This window comes from Schistocerca nitens, chromosome 7, assembly GCF_023898315.1.
Source record: "Schistocerca nitens isolate TAMUIC-IGC-003100 chromosome 7, iqSchNite1.1, whole genome shotgun sequence".
NCBI classification, from domain to species: domain Eukaryota; kingdom Metazoa; phylum Arthropoda; class Insecta; order Orthoptera; family Acrididae; genus Schistocerca; species Schistocerca nitens.
In genome coordinates this window covers 392,428,419-392,451,207 of record NC_064620.1, presented here as the reverse complement: position 1 = coordinate 392,451,207, position 22,789 = coordinate 392,428,419, and the positions used below count along the sequence as shown (strand labels likewise).

Here is a 22,789-nt window from a genome sequence, read left to right as displayed (position 1 = left end):
ATTTCTCATTTCAGGGCATGACTTTTCACACATATTTGGATGTATTTTAGCATAATTTTTCGGACGTAATTCTACTTTCTTACGTAATTTTTCGCATTTTGTGCACCACCATGGATCCTTGCTCCTTCCATGTGCGTCAATACAGAAAAATTTCCTTATCCCCAGCCAGATCCCAGTCACACATACTGTTCCTGCATTGTTTGCTTGGCTCATGAAATCCCCCCTAATGGACTTACCATCAAATTACCCATCTCTGGTTGCCACCCCTCTTTCCACAATGATCTCCACGTGTTCAGATTCCGCCAATCCTTAACACCACCTCAAAAACCTCTCCATCCTACTCACTTCCTACTCCCACTTCAGAGTACCACTGTCTACCACTTCTACAACAACCTCCAAACCTCCCCCTCGCCCCATCATAGCTGACAAACTCTGTCTTGCAGACCTACTACACTTACCCCACCCTCCAAAACTCCCCCCCACCACCACACAGAACCCAGAACCTAAACACACTCGCAACACAGTTGTGGACCTATCCTCCAGAAGCCTTAGTCCCACAGAAGCAACAGTCCTTTCCAAAGGCCTCACCTTTTGCCCCACTCCCAAATTCAACCATGCAGGACTTGTTGAAGACTTTCTCACCTTCTACCGGTCCGTACAGTGGAAACGTTTTTTCGCAACCAGCCCTACCAATCAGACTCAGCCAAAGACCAATACTGAAACTTGCCTAACTCAGTTCATTCCTCCTTCCAACTGTGACCATTCCCCACTGCCCCCAAACCACCCCCTGTTAACTTTCCAGAATTTCTTAACCTCAAACCCTGCCTGACCATCATTCCACAAATCCCTCAACATGCCAACTAACCTTTCATCCACAGAAAGAATCACAGTCCACCATCTAAAAACTGATCCCAGCTTTATAATCCTACCTGCAGACAGAGGCTCCACCTCTCCTTCTCCCAGTCCCTCCAGTGGAAACCCTTTTTCGCCACCAACCTGACCAATCAGATTCAACCAAAGACCAATATTGAACCTTGCCTAACTCATTTCACTCTTCCATCCAACCATGAAACATCCCCACTGCCTCCAAACCACCCTCTGTTAACTTTCCAGAATTTCTTAACCTCGAACCTTGCCTCAACATCATTCCCCAAATCCCTCAACATGCAAACTAACCTTACATCCACAGAAAGAACTGCAATCCACCATCTAAAAACTGATCCTGACCTTATAATCCTATTTGCGGACAAAGGCTCCACCACTCCACAAAGATTACCTGGTGGATGGGCTCCGCCAGCTGTCAGATACTTCCACCTACTAACCATGCCACAGTGATCCCATTCCAGTAATCCAGCAGGATCTCCAGTCACTACTCAAATCCTTAGGCCCATCCCAGATCCTTTCCCCAGAGTCCATCTCTCTATTTACCCCTACAGCTCCCTGCTCTCCCACCTTCTACATGCTTCCTAAAGTCCATAAACCCAACCACCCAGGAAGCCCCATTGTGGCCGGTTACTGTGCCCCCACTGAGAGAATCTCTGCTCTCATAGACCAACACCTTCAACCTATTACCCGGAACCTATCCTCCTATATAAAAGATATCAACCATTTCCTCAATCAACTCTCCACAGTTCCTGTCCATGTACCACACGGTGCCCTGCTCATCACTATTGATGCCACCTCCCTGTACACTGACATTCCTAATGCCCATAGCCTTACTGCTATCAAACACTAGCTTTCCAGATGCCCTATGGATTCCAAACCAACAACCTCCTTCCTAGTTTCCATGACCAACTATATCCTCACCCACAATTACTTCTCCTTTGTAGACATTAGCTACAAAAAATCTGCAGTACAGCTATGGGCACCCACATGGCACCATCCTATGCTAACCTGTTCATGGGCCATCTTGAGAAATCATTCCTAAAAACCCAGAATCCTAAACCCCTCACCTGATTCAGATTCGTTGATGACCTCTTTGCTATCTGGATTGAAGATGTGGACACCTTATTCACATTCCTCCAGAACCTCAACAACTTCTCCCCCATTTGCTTCACCTGTTCGTACTCAACCTAACAAGCCACCTTCCTAGATGTTGACCTTCACCTCAGAGATGGCTAAATCAGTACCTCCATCCACATCAAACCTACTAACCACCAGCAACACCTCCACTTCAACAGCTGCCACCCATTCCATACCAAGAAGTCCCTTCCGTACAGCCTAGCCACCTGTGGTCGTCACATCTGCAGTGATGAGCAGTCCCTCTCAAAATATATATACCATGGGTCTCACTGAAGCCTTCACTGACAATAATTATCCTTCCATCCCTGTACAAAAACAAATCTTCCGTGCCTTATCTTTCCAGTTTCCCACCACCTCCCAAAGTCCCACATTCCGGCCACAGAGGAGCATTCCCCTTGTCACTCAGTACCATCCAGGACTGGAGCAACTGAATTACATTCTCCGCAAGGGTTTCGATTACCTCTCATCGTTCCCTGAAATGAGAAATGTCCTGCCCACTATCCTTACCACCCCTCCCACCGTGGTATTCCGCCGTCCACTGAACCTACACAATATTCTCGTCTATCCTTACACAACCCCTGCTCCCAATCCCTTACCTCATGGCTCATACCCCTGTAATAGACCTAGCTGCAAGACCTGTCCCATACATCCTCATACCACCACCTACTCCAGTCCGGTCGCTAACATCACCTATCCCATTAAAGGCAGGGTTACCTGTGAAACCAATCGTGATTTACAAGCTGACCTGCAACCACTGTGCTGCATCTATGTAGACATGACAATCAACAAGCTGTCTGTCCACATGACCGGCCACCGCCAAACTGTGGCCAAAAAACAAGTGGACCACCCTGTTGCTGAACACGCTGCCAAACATGATATCCCTCATCTCAATGACTGCTTCACAGCCTGTGCCATATGGATCCTTCCCACCAACACCAGCTTTTCTAAATTGCGTAGATGGGAACTTTCCCTGCAATACATCCTACATTCCCGTAACCCTCCTGGCCTCAACCTTCATTAGTCACTGTCCTCACCCATCCAGACCCCTCCCTGTTCCCATTCCAGCACTACACAGCCGTCATTTCATCGCCACACGTAGTCTTTTGATTTCATTTTATTTCTCTCCTTTCCACTACTTACCCCCTCTGCACCTTCTCTTCTGCCCTTTATCTAAACTGCAACACTTCACTGTCCGCCACTCCCACCATACTATCCCTCCCCATCCCCGTCCCAGCCTCCTCCTTACCCCCACCCAGTTGCCACTCCTATCATGGACTGGTGCTGCTGCTCGCAGTGTGGTTTCAGCTCTCTGAGACTGCAGGCATGTGTGCAAGTTGTGTTTGCGTTAGTGTGTGTGTGTGTGTGTGTGTGTGTGTGTGTGTGTACTGCTGACAAAGCCCTTAATGGCCAAAAGCCTTAATTGTGTGAATCTTTTTGTTGTGCCTATCGCTACTTAGCATCTCCGCTATATGGTGAGTAGCAACTTTGCTTCTCTGATATTGTTACATTCCATCCTGGATTTTCCATTGCTTGATTAAAATATTGGTTTTTGAGAGGTGAGCAGTAAGAATACTGTGTGTAGCATATCACAAAATTTTTTGAGTATTTAAATTCAAGAACTGAGAAGCTACGTTAGCCTTTTGGGAGCATTTATTGTAAAGACACGTGACAAGTAGTATTGTATTGTAAACAAGTCTCTGTTATTACAGAAATAAATAACGTTTCTTTGAAAACTACCAGTGTGATCAGGTGAATATTAAGCTGTCAGTAGATGCTAAACAGCAGTTGTGTAATATAATTGGAAAGGCAGCAGCTTCTCCCTCTTCCCACTCCCACCTATTACAGAATAGCCACATATCTGCTAGTTTACAGTGCATCCACAAAGTCTCTTGCAGTGAGCTCCACATGTTTCGCCCTGTGGGCTGCAGAAGATTGGCAGTGCACTCGTGTTGCAGCGTAAGCTAGGGGCCAGGATTCACTGCTGGTAGCTACAATTATGACGGGTGATGAGATTCAATGTATTGCAATTAAAACAATGAAATTAATTAATTATATTAATTGTAATTAAATACTCTGTACTCATCAAAATAACATTAGGTGCTGGAAATGTTTTCCTCTTTCCTGAAGGCATAGTTCAACACATTTACATTTATTTCTGAACACATTTACCCATATTTCACTTGTAATCAAATGTAGACAATAAATTATCACTGTCTTCAGTTCATCTAGTGACTTTGGATTATTTTGATACATAAATGTCGTAGCCGCATGCTAAAGCAGTAGGTGTAGATGGATCAGGTGAGTGCCAGGGTGAAAGACCTTTTGTAGTTACTCTGTCTCCAAAGATTTCATCTAAAAGACATGGGGGCTTGTGAGTCACATGAGCACTAATGTTGTCTTGTTGGAAAAATGAATGACTCATATCATTTTCATTTATCAAGGCAATAAATGGATTAATTATCTGGGAACAATACACATCAGAAGTGATGGTAGTATCAAAAAAGATCAGCCCTATAGTTCATGCTTGCATTATGGCAACCAACACTCTAATTTTCTCTGTGTGCAATGGCTTTTCTCTTAATGCATGTGGATTTTCTGAAGACCAAATTCGTGAATTTTAGGAATGAATGCAGCCAGATAGGTGAAACCAAGTTTATCTGTGAAAAAGGTTCAATCTGAAACACCAACTCCATGTCAGTTAACAAATTGCTGAAACCATTCACAGTATGCTATTTGTTTTGCATGGGCCATAAAATGTAATTGTTGCACAGCAGTAATTTTGTATGCATACATCCCCAGTTTGGTTTCTGCCTTATGTGCTCTCGTACAAGAGACTTTAGCTTCTAGAGATAATCTCCTCGCTGATTTTGTTGGACCCTGCAACATGACATCTGAAATGTCATCAGGTTTCTATTCTCTTAAAATTGTGGGCCTACCAGTTCATGTTGCATCATGAACTGACCCTGGTGTCACTCATTTGCAAATCAAATAATATACATTGCCACAATGTGGACACTTTGAAACAAGAAAACCCAAACTAAATTGCCACCTCAAATGCTTCATAAAGTTTCTTGCTGCACGTAAAACCTCTTCCACTGAAAATGCCCCCTCTGCAATACTAACCATTCTCACTACACTCAGATCACACAAGAACTAAACAATAACATAACTAATAGCCACAATGCACATGCAACAATACTACACCCACTCTACCACTGCAGGCCCATGGCACATGACCAGATGAGTCATGAATGTGCTGCCAACCTTATGCACCCCACAAGTTGGGGCATGTGAGGCTTGCTGCTGCAGAGAGACTTTATGGAAACATGGTGTTATATGTAGCCGACATGAGCATAAATACACAGTCCAGTCATATTAATGTAATCACTTGTCAGAAGCCTGAATAACCACCTTTTGCAGTGTGGACATGCTGGAAGAGTGTCAGTGAGGTTCTGGAAGGGACCGATAGAGATTTGGAGCCTTGGCGATTCCAGTGCCATGGTCAACTGCACTAGGTTTCTCGGTTGAAGTTCTATGGCACAGACAGCCCAATCGAGGTGATCACACAGGTTCTTGATGAAATTTAAATCTGAGGAGTACATTAAACTCATACTGTAGCTCTTCAAACCATGCACATACACTGTGAGAAGTGTGACACATTTTCTTGTTCTTATGGTAAATGGCATTGTGATGAGGAAAAAGAAAAAGCAAATTGCATGTAGGGGTGGACATGGTCCCCAAGGATAGAAGTGTATTTGTATTGATCCATTGTGCCTTCCAGAATGACAAGATCACCCAAGGAATGCCATGAAAACATTCCCCAGACGACAACGCTCTGTACTTTGGCCTGGACCCTTCCAGTAATCATTGCAAGGTGTTCGCTTCCAGTTTGATGGAGCGTGAAATGTGATTCATTTGAAATGGTCATGTGTCGCCACTCAATGGACATCCAGCTTTGGTACTGGTGTGCAAATTCCAGTGGTACTGGTGTGCAAATTCCAGTCTTCGTAGCCAATGAACAGCAATCAGCAAGTGTTCATGATCAGGCATCTGCTCCTAAGGCCCATATACACGAGCTGAACAGTCACTGAAGAGACACTGTTGGTAGCCCCTCAGTTCATCTGTTCAGTCAGTTGCTCAACAGTTGCATGTCTATTTACCTGTACACATCTTGGCTGCCATCATTCATCCCTGTCATCTATGGCCTGTGAGCATCACAGTTGCCCCACAGTTGCCATGCACAGTATAAACTATTGCCGCATGCAAATACTTTATAAAATTAGCTGGTTTGGAAATGCATCCACCCTTAACCCTTTTGCAATCAGATAAATCCCTCATTGTATTCCACCCCCCCCCCCCCTCTCTCCCTGACAGGCTTTATATACCCTCCACTGCCAGTACTGCCACCTGCCATCTGTGAGCGATTATTGCATGTTAACATTGAACATAGGCAGTGGCATTATTAATGTGAGTGGACTGTGAAGTACAAAGCAGTGTAGTGATCAATACAGTACACAGCTTCAGTTGTTAAGATTTTCTTGTCTTGTGTTAGTGTGTGTACCTTGTTCACTGAAAACATGGATCTCTTCTGTTGTTCCTTGTTATTTTATTATTGTTTCATCGATACTTTGTGGCTCTGTTGTGACTTTCATTTTTAGAGCACTCATGTTTACTTTCACACCTTAGCATTTTCTACAACATGTTTGCATTGACTCCCAGCTAGGAGTCTCTGCTGAAACAGCTGATGAACCATTATCAGTGTACCAAATTGAATAATTTTTCTATTTTAATTTAGTCTAACTATTAATTTGATCTTATTAATTGTTTACAGTTCTATTCTTATTGATTGTATTTCAGAAATGAAACCATATAAAGTGGATGTGTTCGAGGACACGCTGTATGTCAGCATGTACCGTCCATTCAGTGTGGTTCGTCTGAATAAGTTTGGCCATGGGGACCCAACATTTATGGTGCAGAGCATGTTTAGAATTACTGACATAATAATTGCCCACAAGATCAAACAGGATCACAACAGTAAGTGTGTCAATGCGTGCCACCTTTACTTCTGTTCTTATGAATGGAAGAAATTTGTTGCTAAACTGAAATTCTTCATTCAGTGTCAGTATTTGAAACTTACATATAATTAATTTGTTTCAGTTTCTGACATTTGTGCCTTCCAATTCGTTTGCCATAAAAGTGCACTTTGTGTGATTGGAATGAATCAAACAACTATGGAGCCTCAGCCGTCATGCCTTTGTCCTGATGGATTCACAAAAACTACTGTAAATGATACAAGTGGCTATGTAAGTGAAACAATTATTGTTGTAGCTGAACTTAATATGTGGAAAAATCTGCTGCTCAGATGTATTTAGAGAGAGTGTGTGTGTGTGTGTGTGTGTGTGTGTGTGTGTGTTACTGCACTGAACAATAACACGCAAACCAGTATTCAAGCAGCTATGTCTGCAAACAGTTTTACTACTGTTGCTTCAGGATACATGTTTCTTGTTGTTACTAAGAGGCTTGGATGAAGAAAAGAGGTAATGTGTCAAATGTCACAGTATAGAAGATAAAATATTTTTGTTAGATGCATGTTTAGATCAAAGTTGTTTCAGTTTAGGTGTTGTGCTTAAATTTTGACCAGACATGTCTGAATCTGAATGGGGTTCCACAGTTTTTACTAAACTAGAAGGCCTTGAGGCCTTGAAGTGAGATGAATTAAACACAGCAAAGTTCGATGGTGAATATGAATTGCAGTGTCAATTAACATTGTACCTAGTCACCATTGTAACCAATAATTACAGTGGTGACTAATATAGTCTACTGATTAATTAATAATTTTAAGAATAATAATTATGATGGGAACTTGTTGGCACTGCACAAGAGGTGCAACAATAGTGAGTTTGCTCAGGAGTGTTTGTCTCAGCTAATTTACACACAGTGACACACACTCCAGACTGTCAGGATTATGATTTTTTGTATGCATGAAAAGTCTGAAACATATATATTCGATTATTAGATGACAGTTCATTTACTTCCTCTTCTTTGTTTAAAACGATTTTGTGGTGTCCAGCTTGCTCTGTTTAAATTTCTTGCTTCTCCGAAGTATTACAGGTACTGACAATGCATGTAGATAGATTAGGTGAAATAAGGAACTAGAACAACAAGAATTAATATATTCCACATTGTTAGTGAACTAAGCAGAAATCTATGTCCTCTCTCTATCATGGCAGGGAAAAGGCAGATGGTACAAGACTGATAAAACATCCAATAGGAGTTTTTACAAACATAAGAAAAGTAATATTCTTCATCTTTCCATGTTAACTCCACAGGCTTGACTGCTGCGGGCATACTAAGTTTTAATCTTTGCTGTATACTACTTAGATGAATGAGTGGATAAAAATAGACAGAAAAAAATAAAACCATACCAACATAGGTAAACCAGCATAAGTTCCAATACAACAGTTAACATGTAAAAAGTCAAGATATTTTTGTAACAGTCATGCATTAAATAAAATCACCTTCTATTGTGACTGATAGCAGTTATTATACTACACCTTACTGCTGTAAAATACTTCTGCAATATACACTATTCTGGCAGCCAGCAGTGTGTATGCATTTTTCAGAAAATACGTGACAGTCCACATTAGTTCATGTAGAATGTTATAATTTTCTGATGCCATAAACAAAGCTTTGTAAAAGATACCAGATGAACTTGTTTTTGCCTGAACTGGCTGCAAATTTAACTTTCATTTATTCTTAACATTTTTCTTGTGTCACAGTGTATTAATTTGTTAGTCAACAATACACGCTGGCATCTTGCTCTTATGATTTGGAATGTGGCTTGCCAGCTCATTTATATAATTGTGTAAAATATCTGAGCCAGTCAGAAATATAGATGTGCTATGAAAACTTCTATAACAATGGAAGCTCCAGGTTGAAATATCAACAATATGAAGAATGCTACTCATCATACAGATGACATGTTGAGTTGCAGAGAGACACAATGAAAAGATTGTTACACATCTAGCTCTCAGCCAAAGCCTTCTTCAAAAAAGAAAACACATTGACACAAGCAAGCACACCTCGCACCCACATGGCCGCCATCTCCATCAGTTCATCAGTTTGGATTGAAATGCAGCTGTCATGTTGAGCAGCAATCTGTAGTGGGTAGGGTGGGGGAAGAATTAATGGAGTATGGATTGTGCTGTCTGACAGAGTGTGCAGTGACTAGGTGGAGGCATGAAAAGACTGACAGGTGCAGCGTTGGGGGGCTGTGTGGCAGGGGAGGGGGGGAGCTCTGTGTTGGAAGAGGCCAGCACACAATGAGGGTGAGGGGATGTGAAGATAGAGCTGATAGGGCAGAAACTGTTGGTCGGATGGTGCGGCAGCAGTAAGTTTTTTGTAGGTTGAGGCCGGGATAATTTCGGGAGCGGAGGATGTGTCGTAAGGGTAACTCCCATTTTCGCGGTTCACATAAGCTGGTGGTGTATGGGAGGATCTGAATGCTGCAGAAAGTGAAGCAGCCATTTAAATACGCTACGCTTTGTTCACCTGCAATGTTGTGACATGGGGTGGTCTGCCATGCTCTTAGTCACAGTTTGGCAGTGGCCATTCATTATTGTGGACAGCTAGCTGGTAGTCATAACAATGTAAAAAGCTGAACAATGATTGCAGCAAAGCTGGTGTATGACATGGCTGCTTTCATATGTGGCCCAGCCTCTGGTGGAATAGGACAAGCCTGTGACAGGACTGGAACAGGAAGGGCTGTGTGGGTGGATTGGGCAGGCCTTGCAACTGGGTCTTCCACAGGCATATGATCCTTGTTGGCAAGGGGCTGGGATGACACCCCACACACCTATCTTCTACATGCTCCCCAAAATCCACAAACCCAACAATCCTGGACAGACCATTGTAGCTGGTGACTTTGCCCCCAGAGAAAGAATTTCGATCCTCTTTGACCGACATCTTCAACCAATTACCCGAAATCTAGCCTCCCATGCCAAAGATGCCAACCACTTCCTTCACAGACTCTCTGCCATCCCTACCCCTTTACCTTCTGAATCCCTGCTCGTCACTGCCTATGCCATTTCCCTATATACCAACATCTCTCATGCCCATGGACTTGCAACTGTTGAACACTTAATGTTCCCAATGTCCTTCAGACTGCAAACCCACTAACCTTTTCCTCATACACCTTAGTAACTTACCTTATTCCTTAACAACTTACTAACTTACCTTATTCCTTAACACCTTACTAACTTACTTTATTCCTCATACACCTTACTAACTTACCTTATTCCCCATATACCTTACTAACGTTATCCTAACCCAAAACTACTTCTCCTTTGAAGGGAAGGTGTACAAATAAATCTGCGCACAGCAGTGGGCACCCAAGTGACACCCACCTAATCCAATCTGTTTATGGGTCTTCTAGAAGAAACCTTCCTAGCCTCCAAAAACTCCAAACCTCTGTAGTGGTTCAGTTTCATTGATGGTAATGTCATGATCTGGACTTACGGTGAAGATAACCAGCCCTCATTCTTTCACAACCTCAACACCTTCTCTCCCATCTGCTTCAGTTCGTCGTCCTCAACTCAGTGGACCACCTTCCTACACACTGACCTCCTCCTCTCTCATGACCCCATCCACACCTGTGTGCATGGTAAACTGACCAACCACCATCAGTAGCTGCATTTCAACAGCTGTCATCCCTTCTACACCAAAAAATCCCTCCTGGGGAGTGTCACCTTCAGACAGTGTATCAGCAGTGACAAGAACTCCCTTTCCCAGTATGCTGAGGCTCTGACCAAAGCTTTCACAGACAGGCACTATCCCCCCATACGTAGTCTGCAAACAGGTCTCCAGTGCCATTTCACCACACACACCCTATCATCCCACCATCCCTAAAACCAGCTAAAAGGGATGCTCACTTCATCACCCAGTACCATCCTGTAATGAAACAGCTAAACCGTATCCTTTGCCTGGGCTTTGATTATCTCTCATCTTGCCCTGAAATGAGGGAAATCTTATCCAAGATCCTTCCCACCCCTGCTAAAGTGGTGTTCCATCACCCACCCAACCTCCACGACATCCTAGTCCATCGCTATGCCACTCTCAATCCCAGCCCCTTGCCAACAGGGATCATATCGCTGTGGAAGACCCAGGTGCAAGACCTGCCCATGCCACACACCCAGAATTTCATGTTCCAGTCCTGTCAAACTCACCCAGCACTTTCAATTGTGCTTCTGGTAGATTAGTCTGGCAGAGTTTATAGGTGGAGTAGACAAATAATTCACAGAGGCCTTCTGCCTGATAGTCTCTGCAATTCATGATAGTGTTGGAAACTTTGTTTACAGGTAGCATGATTAGGTCAGGATTTGTCTTGAGGTTCTGTATGGCTGTCATTTCTTCTGATGAAAGGTTGGTGTTCTAAGATAGGGACCTGGGGAAGAATGGAGAGGCCCTCACCCCACCTTCCTCCCTACACTCTGCCATACAACCTTCTGATGCTGCATCTGTCAGTCTTCTCGTGCCTCCATGTGTCCCTGAAAATTTCACCAGACAGCACTCTTCTCTCTCCCCAACCATATCCTGCTATTCCTCCCCCTCACTGTACCATTACAGATTGCTGTCCAATGTGGCTTTTGCGTTCGGTTTTGGGCTGTTGAATGTGTGTGTGTGTGTGTGTGTGTGTGTGTGTGTGTGTGTGTGTGTGAGTTATGTTTTCTGAAGAAGGCTTTAGCCAATTTTTCATCTGTAAACTACATCATTGATCATATGCAGGTACCAGTTTGAACTCATTGATGGCAGCATAAGCTTGGTCAGTAGCCCACAACATTCTGGATCTCCATATCACATCATTATTTTTCTATGTATCTAAATTTAATAAAAAATTTACCAAGTTGTGATAATCAATGGTAATCAGAGAATGAGTGAAATGCAAAAAACAAGAAAATTTGTCCTTAGTATTACTGAAATAATAGAAAGTTTTAAATTAGAGTAATGGATGTTCCAGGATGGAATGATAGATAAAAATGAGGAAAAGCAGCCACCCACTTGCAGTTAATTGATGTGTGTCACTTATACAGTGATAACAGCATAGGAAAGTTCTCTAGCAAGCTGCTCCTCTTTTTCCAGTTTTTTTTTTTTTTCTTATGCACACACGCATACACACACACACACACACACACACACACACACACACACAGAGAGAGAGAGAGAGAGAGAGAGAGAGAGAGAGAGAGAGAGAGATATTTAAACTATAAAGCAAGGATTTGGTTTGCTGTAGAGAAACTGAAATTTTCTTTGCCGTTACAAAAGTTTGAATGCAGTTCATTTATCATCTGAAAGTGATTGGTTACCGTTCCTCATTTTTGGATAAATTTTGCTTTATTGTTTAATAATTATACTTGCATCTGTTATAGTGACATTGTGCAAACATTTGCTCTGTGTTTCAGACTGTCTGCAAATCAAATGGAACAAGGAACAAGGCTTGTGATCTGAACTGTCACAAGGGAAGATGCGAGATAGGTATTGATGGTCCAAAATGTGTATGTCCTCCACAGTATGATGGAGATCATTGCCAGCATTATCGATGCTCACAGTACTGCCACAACAAGGGCATGTGCTATTTTGATCTCTTGTCATCGACACCACAACCAAAGGCAAGAGAACACTTGTCATGGCTTTGCTATTACTACTTATTAACTTTGCTGCTAACTTTTCATGAACTGTTTACTGAGAGAACTGTGCCATACATGTTGTACCCTGTAGTAAACATAGATTTTAATAGGATATGCACTATAATTAAAAGAACACAGCAAACTTTCTTTGCTGATCAAGCCCTGTGTCTAATGCTCCCCCATTCCCTTCCCCCCCCCCCCCCCCCCCTCTGACAACAGGATGTTAAACTCATAATCTTACTCCCTTCCCTCTTCTGATCAAATCACTGACTTTGTTATTTTAATGACCTTATCTGCTATAAAATTAGTAAAGTGATGGACATCAATACTGCTAAACCAATGAGGAGCTCCTTGATGTCCATAAGATAAAGATTGATTGTTTGTCATACCAAAGACGAAATGTACGTAATCAAAATGACATCACATTGGCTTCACCGTCATGCAACGTACATAAGGCATACATAAATGTGCACACACTATGCAAAATAATCATAAAATGCAATGTGATATTTCATCAAGATGGAACATATACCAGCAATTAGATATCAATGACCAAGATTGTAGCATCATTATACAGGTTACACAGTCGCGATTATATCATAATGTTTGCAGGCCAGAATACAATATCATATTGCACATAAACCAAATGCATAACCCTGGTAGGTGAAAGATCACCAAAGTCTCCACTGAATTTGCCAGTTTCTCTAAGAACAATATGTTTTATAGATGTCTGGCTTCTACCCACAGCATCCTGTGTGTTCATTGTCATCTGCGAAGCTGCACACTTAATTCCTATGACCTTCTATTTAATCAAAGGAACTGCTAATACTATGATGCCTTTAAGTGCTGACACAGGGAGAAATATTGGGTTATATTGGGCAGATACATACACACCATATCAGTTCATTCACAAAGGCCATAGAGAGAGGAGGTTACCATATGCCTCACTCCTCAGCAGTGTCTAGGAGTGTCTTAAACTTATTAATCTTCACTAGCTCTGTTTGGCCCTTCTTCATTGCTCAGGTGCTGTGACTGCATAAGAGAATGTCAGAGTCGGTTAATTGTTGGCATGTCTGGCCTTCAATTAAAGGGAACAGCCATGGGCACGAGGATGGCCCCCTCATACGCCAACCTATTTATGGGTCGCTTAGAGGAAGCCTTCTGGGTTACCCAGGCCTGTCAACCCAAAGTTTAGTACAGATTTATTGATGACATCTTTATGATCTGGACTCACAGTGAAGAAGAACTCCAAAATTTCCTCTCCAACCTCAACTCCTTTGGTTCCATCAGATTCACCTGGTCCTACACCAAATCCCATGCCACTTTCCTCGACATTGACCTCCATCTGTCCAATGGCCAGCTTCACACATCCATCCACATCAAACCCACCAACAAGCAACAGTACCTCCATTATGACAGCTGCCACCCATTCCACATCAAACAGTCCCTTCCCTACAGCCTAGGTCTTCATGGCAAACGAATCTGCTCCAGTCCTGAATCCCTGAACCATTCCACCAACAACCTGAAAACAGCTTTCGCATCCCACAACTACCCTCCCAACCTGGTACAGAAGCAAATATCCAGAGCCACTTCCTCATTCCCTCAAACCCAGAACCTCCCACAGAAGAACACCAAAAGTGCCCCACTTGTGACAGGACACTTTCCAGGACTGGATCAGACTCTGAATGTGGCTCTCCAGCAGGGATACAACTTCCTTAAATCCTGCCCTGAAATGAGATCCATCCTTCATGAAATCCTCCCCACTCCACCAAGAATGTCTTTCCGCCGTCCACCTAACCTTCGTAACCTCTTGGTTCATCCCTATGAAATCCCCAAACCACATTCCCTACCCTCTGGCTCCTACCCTTATAACTGCCCCCGGTGTAAAACCTGTCCCATGCACCCTCCCACCACCACCTACTCCAGTCCTGTAACCCGGAAGGTGTACACGATCAGAGGCAGAGCCACGTGTGAAAGCACCCACGTGATTTACCAACTGTCCTGCCTACACTGTGAAGCCTCGTATGTGGGAATGACTGGCAACAAACTGTCCATTCGCATGAACGGACTCTGGCAGACAGTGTTTGTTGGTAATGAGGATCACTCTGTAGCTAAACATGTCTTGGTGCACGGCCAGCACATCTTGGCACAGTGTCACACCATCCGGATTATCTGGATACTTCCCACTGACACCAACCTATCAGAACTCCGGAGATGGGAACTTGCCCTTCAATATATCCTCTCTTCCTATTACCCACCAGACCTCAACCTCCGCTAATTTCAAGTTGCCGCCCCTCGTACATCACTTGTCACTCAACAACATCTTTGCCTCTGTACTTCCGCTTTGACTGACATCTCTGCCCAAACTCTTTGCCTTTACATATGTCTGCTTGTGTCTGTATATGTGCGGATGGCTATGTGTGTGTGTGTGTGTGTGTGTGTGTGAGTGTGTACCTGTCCCTTTTTCCCCCTAAGGTAAGTCTTTCCGCTCCTGGGATTGGAATGACTCCTTACCCTCTCCCTTAAAACCCACATCCTTTCGTCTTTTCCTCTCCTTCCCTCTTTCCTGATGAAGCAACCATGGGTTGCGAAAGCTTGAAATTTGTGTGTGTGTTTGTGTGTTTTTTATTGTGTCTATCTACCAGCGCTTTCTCGTTTGGTAAGTCACAGCATCTTTGTTTTTATATATATAAAGCTGTTCTGTGACTGGACATAGAAGCATTGCCTTACCAACTGAGCTACTGAGCTACCCCCAAACACGACTCACGACCTGCTCTCACAGCTTCAATTCTGCTTGTGAGAGTGGGTCGTGAGACGTGCTTGGGTAGCTCAGTTGGTACACCACTTGCTCGCGAAAGGCAAAGGTCCTGAGTTCGAGTCTCGGTCCAGCACACAGTTTTAATCTGTCAGGAAGTTTCATATCAGCGCACACTCCGCCGAAGAGTGAAAATCTCATTCTGGATTGTAATGTGTGTTTATTTGAGTAAAAAAAGTATGCCTCATGTTATTTTATATTATTCTCTACTTTCAGTGCAACTGCCCACCTCAGTGGACTGGTGACCGTTGTGAAACACCAGCTAATGCTTGTGATGGACACTGTCTGAACAACGGGACTTGCCAATGGAGCATCACGGGATTTGTTGGGTGCCGATGCCCCAAAGGATATGCAGGTCAGCAGTGCTTCTTCTCTGTCTCATTTTCTTTCCAGTAACAGAACTGGTAACAGCATGAATTTTAATCTATAGGTTCAGTAATATTTACTTTGTAATTTGAATTTGACTATAGTGGTTATCACTCAGTGCTCGTTCATACTGTTTGTTGGCTAAACCAATGGCTTAAGTAATTTTCATTGACCCTATGAAATAAGGAACAATAAGCAAAAATACACTTTTCAACATTACGTTAAAATCTTTTTTATGTTAGTTTTAGTGTATCTGGGAAGAACACTAAGCCTCTAACATTCTATGCTGGAATCAGAAGGTGTAGTCATTTGTTTGTAGAATTCATGATGTTTACCAAAATATTCATTGGCTGTTTTGGAGAAAAGATATAGATCTTCAACAGAACAGAGACCCAGCTTATTTCATATCTGAGTATAACAGAAAGTAGGATCACACACAATATATCAGAGTTTATAAAAAGCTTTAGTTAAGAGGAGTTACATTTTATATGAGAGTTACTGATTTTGTGTTTAGACAAAATTGATTCATAAACCAGTCAAAAATTGAAATTTGAGTGACTCCTTTATTTTCCCATAGCTGTTTACTGCAAACTTGGAAAAGATTTTTGAAAAAAACACTACTGCCATGTAGGAGGAGCTTGCATCGCTGTGTCTCTCTGAAAAAACATTATTTAGTTGCTTATTTCCACCAACCCTATTGTAAAACTGTTTTTTGTTATTACAGGTCATTAATAAATACTTTTCAAGGTTATAAATAATTGACAAACTGCCTATTGGCTTCTGTCTCGGGTTCTTCGGCTGACGTTCATCTAATGATTTTTCTGACGTTTCGCCAGCACGAGTGGCTGGTGAACTGGAACCGAGCTCGCCAGTTCACCACCGGCAATGGAGGATGAAGCTTTGACAATGCCAGCCACTCGTGCTGGCGAAACGTCAGAAAAATCATTAGATGAACGTCGGCCGAAGAACCCGAGACAGAAGCCAATAGGCAGTTTGTCAACAAGTGGCCACGAAAGCCTTAACAATTTTATAAATAATTGTTAAATTTTGAATAAAAAGTCAGCACCGTCTGCCCTTGTCTCTTTATTTATAACCACGAGTAGTTTTGGTGCCAAGGTCAGTATCTAGTGGTATCTACGTAGTATCCGACATCAAGATACAGCAGAATTAGTCAAACTGTAGCAATAAGTATCATTAGCAACAATTAAAAAACATAAATGTTCAGAAACAGTTTGTCCTCAAACTTCATCAGAGCAATGAAAATAAAATAATTAGTATGATTTCATCTATTATGAAAATGGATATGTAAAATGGAAGTTAAATAATGTGAAAATATAACTTGTCAACAAGCATAGTAAAAACACCATAATAACCTAAATATTATAAGAAGTTAGTTACAGTCTAGATATTGACATGTGTCTCCTGAACCTACATGTCATATGTCCTGATAGGCCTAAAAATTAAGGTGCATCTTATAGTCCGTAAAATACAGTACTTATAATATTATGAAATTTATTGTGTATGAAATGGAGACCACCCCTCCACCACATTTCTGTTAACGATGCTCAAATATACATAATTGTGATATGTTAAAAAGAAATATATTTTAATATACACTTCTTTTGTTGATGACATTTCCAGAGGGCTCTATTGTCACTATTTGAGAAGAATCTAGTGTCTATTAACTGTCACCATACAAGAGCAAATGGAACAGGGCATATAGGTCAACAAACTATAGAACGTGGTCAACAGTTTAATTTTTGCCAACAACAAAAGAGGACAAGAAATAACTCTCCTAAACATGAAATGTGAATACCACATGGCTATACAACAACATTTGGACCAGATATCTGCTAGATTTAAAGTTTCATTCTCTTTCCTTTTGTGGCATGTGCACAGATACATTGCACACCCACAGCCACACATGAGTGCACATCCCCCACCCCACCCCCACCCACCCACACACACACAGAGATAGAGAGAGAGAGAGAGAGAGAGAGAGAGAGAGAGAGAGAGAGAGAGAGAGAGAGAGAGATTGGGGGGAAGGTGCATCAAGTGATGCATAAATCATAGAGGTAAGCACCTGGTTGTCCGCACATAAAGTATGAAAGTTCAAAAGCTCATTATCTATCTGGCATCCACATCATTTGTTGGTAAGTAAACACCTGTCTTCTTTTTCTTCTTCTTCTTCCTTTCTATAGTATTTGTAACTTTTAAAGAGCCTGTTAGTCAGCAGTAGAGAAAATAGAATGGCAAAGAAAAAGAATATGTAATTTCTTGGAGTGAAGGATTGTGTCTCCAAACTCTGGATGATGAAGAGGGGCAAAATATAGGACAGGACTTTTTTAAATGTCAGTTGTCCTTCCCTGCACCTTATATCTCTGTTGATCAAGTGTTATGGAAAGACTTTTTATTGCCACCAGCACCTCCCTGTATTAAATATTTCTTGTATCCTATTTTCTGTTTCAGCAAGTGGTACATAAGTGCTCTGCTTCTATGTTGTTTATTTTTTAATTTTTTATCACTACTGTATTGTTTTCTGATGTTCTTGTGTGAGTGGCAGTCATTTCCCACGCCTTTTATTTGTTATTAAACAGGTACAAACTGTCAACACTGTGAAAACTTGAGGTGCATGAACACTGGTGTCTGCTCATTGGAAGGTGGTGCCCCACACTGCATATGCCCACCAGGATACAATGGAACACGCTGTGAGATGTCTGCTTGTACTGGATTTTGTGAACATGTAAGGCAGAAAATAAAAAATATAAATACATATAGTGTTTATTCAGACATGTATATTCTTTTGTTGGAAAAGTCAATGGTATTAGTTGAGCATAAAAGTAGAAATCTGTGGATTATGTGGAAGTAGCATAAAGAAAACAGCATAGGTAAAGAGCAACACATACTACAGGAAACAAAAACTAATTGTAACTGGCAGAATTTTCTGTTGTACTATTTTGGAGCTTTGTAAGAGTCCATTTGTCAGTAGCAGAGAAAATATAACAAGCAGTGCTCACTGCTATAATGGGGTAATTACTTCAACAATTTGAAAAATAAGGCATTTTAATCAAGATTTTGTTTACAAATTTAGAATTGTCAAACAATGAAAAATCCAGGTTGAAATAGTGAGAATATTATGAAAAGGGTAGATTGCTACTCACCATGTAGAGGAGACTTAAGAGTTGCAGACAGGCACAACAGACTGCTGTACATTTGAGCTTTTGGCCAAAAGGCCTTCTTCTAAAGTAAAAAATACATACACATTCACACAAGCACAACTCACACACAGAGTCACTGTCTTTGGAATCAGCAGCCAGTGACCATATTTGTTTGTGTGAGTTGTGCTTGTGTGATTGTGTTTTTGTGTTTTCTACTTTAGAAGAAGGCCTTTTGGCCAAAAGCTTTAATGTATAGCAGGCATTTCATTGTGGCTATCTGTGACTGAGTAGCTCCTTCATATGGTGAGTAGCAATCTGTCTTTTTCACAATATTCACAAAATTTCATTATGTGAAGAATGTGTCATCACTGTGGAGGAACAGAAGCCTTCAAGTGCATATATGCTGTAGTTACACAAAAGCTGTGGTAATGAGAATGATCAACATAAAAAAATGACGGCACATTTAAGACACAGTTGATGATAGATACAAAAAAGTGGAACATAATAGTTCAAGCATGGTTAAAAAGGAAGAACATATCACTCAGACACAGGTATGAAAAGGGCCTTTGCTGTTGCAACACTGCAAGGCAGAGGTACATACAGAAGCTGCAGTTTTCATGGGCATGGAGTGTCAAGCTGCCATAAATGTGCTTCCTCCTTATCCGATGTTGAAAAATCAGAGTCTTTCTAAATGGGCTTCAGGTAAGAACCTAATTGTGATGTAACTGTATGTCTACTGGTACCCAACATTTCTTCTCTGGTCCATCCATATCCAAATAAATGTTTCAGCCTAGTCTCCTGTTGGAAGAACAAGTTTTCACCTAAGCACAGTCCCCTTTTTCTCCCTTTTCCTTTTTCGTTCATCCACAGATCTTCAGTGCCTTTGTCAGAATATGAATTTTGAATAATAAGCCCGTACAAAAAATTAAAAATATAATCTAATTAGCAAACATTTCAGTTCAAACCTATTAACTCTGAGATTAGAAAAACGTGATTTTGCCCCCATCCACAATACTGACAAAATTTCTATCAATAAATTTTTCAATTTATTTTCAGGGTATATGTATTATCAACAAAAGTGAACCTCGCTGTGTATGTCCACCAAGTCGTATTGGCAGAAGATGTGAAATCCCTAATTGTGAAGGTGTCTGTCTGAATGGAGGTAAGTACAGTCATAATTATGATTTTACACTTGCTGAAGTAGAAGATTAATAATTACACAGCTGAAATTAAAGTAATTAGATAAAGTACAAACAAACACAACACATGTGTCAGAAATAAATGACATATAAAATATGGGAAAAGAGATTGGAGTAATCACAGATAGACAACATGCAAATATGAACTCAGAAGTGATACCTGTTTATTAAAGCCAAAAAAAAAAAAAATCACAAAAATTGAGACTGTCTGTTTGTAAGTGCACATAAGTGAAATCAAAATTTGCTGGGTATCATTCAATTCCTATTGCTCCACCGTTTCCTTTATAAAATACAGAGTGTATTACGAAGTATAATGCTGTCAAACATATCGATTGCCATGTCTGCAGGAACTAATACATTGTCTAGTTTATATGTATCATCACTAGATCTCAGTTGTCTTCTGCTTGCTTGACTGTGGTCTCATGTTGCAAAATGGCTACTCTGGAGCAGAAATCATCTTGTGTTCTCAAGTTTGCAAAATGTAATTCCAAGATGACAATGCACAGATGTTTCAGGTTGAGGTACCAAACTGATCCTCCGAATTGATGGAACATTCACAGATGGTATTGACAGCTTGTAGACACAGGATGTATATGTAAAGGAAAGTGTGCTGGCTGCCCTCATACTTCTGATGAAAATGCCACTTGAATTCGAACTCTTGCCAGCTTATTCCTACAAAATCAATTGGCTTGCTTGGAAATGTCAGTTGGTTATGAAGCCATTCAAGTTGCAGCTGTTATCAGCTCTACATCACGATGATGGACACAAACGTGTGGCATTTTCTGACAAGCTTCAGAATGCTATTGACAATGATAACACTTCCACACAATGCATTGTGTTCAGTGATGAAGTGACTTTCCACCTTAGTGGGAAAGTAAAGAAACATAGTGGTCAAATTTGGGGACTACAGAACTCACATGCACACATTGATCATGTACAAGATTCACACAACGTCAGTGTGATTTAACCCTATGTTACTAACTCAACAGTGGAAAATTGAGGATGGAATGTAAGCCTATGCAGCCAGAGATTGTGGTCATGTGTATGCGAGTTACATTTACGTGAGCGTATCTCTGACAAAGGCCTTGTTGGCCGAAAGCTCATTTTCTGATAGTCTTTTTGTTGTACCTATGTGTGACTCAGCATCTGTGCTACATGATGAGTAACAACTATCCTTTTCATAATGTATTATAAAACTGGTTGTTTCCAAGGCTGAATGAGAATAACTTTATTTTTCAACTACACAGGGCACCCCCTCACTTGAGTTGCCAAGTGTGTAAATATCTGAATGAAACTCTACCTAGCTATTGAGTTGGTTACTTAGTACTTCTCAGCTGGTCTCCACGCTAACCAGATTTGGTGTCCTGTGACTTTTTCCTGTGGGGTTTAATTAAGGACAATGTTTATGCACCAACATTACCAAAGCACGTAGAAAAGTTGAATCTGTACTGTCATAACATCAGTGATAATGGTCATGCTGATGGACATGCTTACCCGAGTATGGAAGGAATTTGAGTATCAATGTGATATTGTTCATGTCACTGGTGGAGGACATATTGAACATCTATAGTCTAAACTTGGAGATTCGTAAATATGTGTTCCAAGTTTCATAATTGTATGTTGTACACTTTAATAAATACAACAATGGAAGCTCCAGGTTGGAATATCAACAATGTAAGGAAAAGGACAGACTGCTACTCACCCTAAGGATGATGTGTTGCAGACAGACACAGTGAAAACACTACCATGATTTAACTTTCAAAGAAAACACACACATTCATTCACACAAGCAAGCACACCTCACATGCAGGACTGCCATCTCTGGCAGCTCGGACTGGTCCTAGCTGCTGGATATGGCAGTTATGTGTGCATGAGGTGTGCTTGCATCTGCAAATGAATGTGTGTGTGTTTTCTTTGCTGAAGAAGGCTTTGCCCAAAAGCTAAATCTTGAAGTCCTTTTGTTGTGCTTTCTGCAACATAGCATGTCATCTTTATTGTGAGTAGCAATCTATCCTTTTCCTTATATTGTTTAATAAATATATGCATTCAGAATACATATATTCTATTTGGAACACCCTGTTAAACTGACCATGAGATGCTTAAGGTGTTGCTGCGCAAGCCTTTTGCACTCTTTAATGGCAATCCTCCTTAGGTTGTATAGTATGTGAGGAGGATTCCAGTGATGATACATGGCAAGTTTTAGCTTGTTCAAAGCAAGCTCAGTCAAGCTGATGTTACAAATATTGCACTTAACATTTGTAATTTATACTGCCCAAAGTATGAGTGACCTACCTCCCTGCTAAACTCATGAAACCACTTGGTTGAGTTGTAAACTGGCTCCTTGCTGCCCTACCCACTTCTATGATGATCACCATGCATCATATAAACCTGCACTTATGGGTGAAGAGATCATGACACCTCAGAGACAGGTTTAGTGAAAGTATATTCGTACCTGTTTTCTTCGTACATCTTTGGGTAAGAGGAGGGGAATGGAGAGATCGTACTATTGTTCATAATGGATGTCTAGAGGCCATGTTGATCGTGCGA

At 41.4% G+C, this 22,789-nt stretch overlaps 1 protein-coding gene across 1 annotated transcript in view; it reads left to right on the top strand.

Moving 5' to 3' along the window:
* The window catches only part of LOC126195380 (low-density lipoprotein receptor-related protein 1), an 818,691-nt gene that overhangs the window by 757,243 nt on the left and 38,659 nt on the right, over positions 1 to 22,789 (top strand). The window contains exons 66-71 of the mRNA XM_049933960.1: positions 6,880 to 7,056; positions 7,180 to 7,325; positions 12,480 to 12,686; positions 15,736 to 15,874; positions 18,483 to 18,628; positions 20,100 to 20,205. Coding sequence (XP_049789917.1) covers positions 6,880 to 7,056; positions 7,180 to 7,325; positions 12,480 to 12,686; positions 15,736 to 15,874; positions 18,483 to 18,628; positions 20,100 to 20,205 — 921 coding nt within the window. The remainder of the gene's footprint in view (positions 1 to 6,879; positions 7,057 to 7,179; positions 7,326 to 12,479; positions 12,687 to 15,735; positions 15,875 to 18,482; positions 18,629 to 20,099; positions 20,206 to 22,789) is intronic.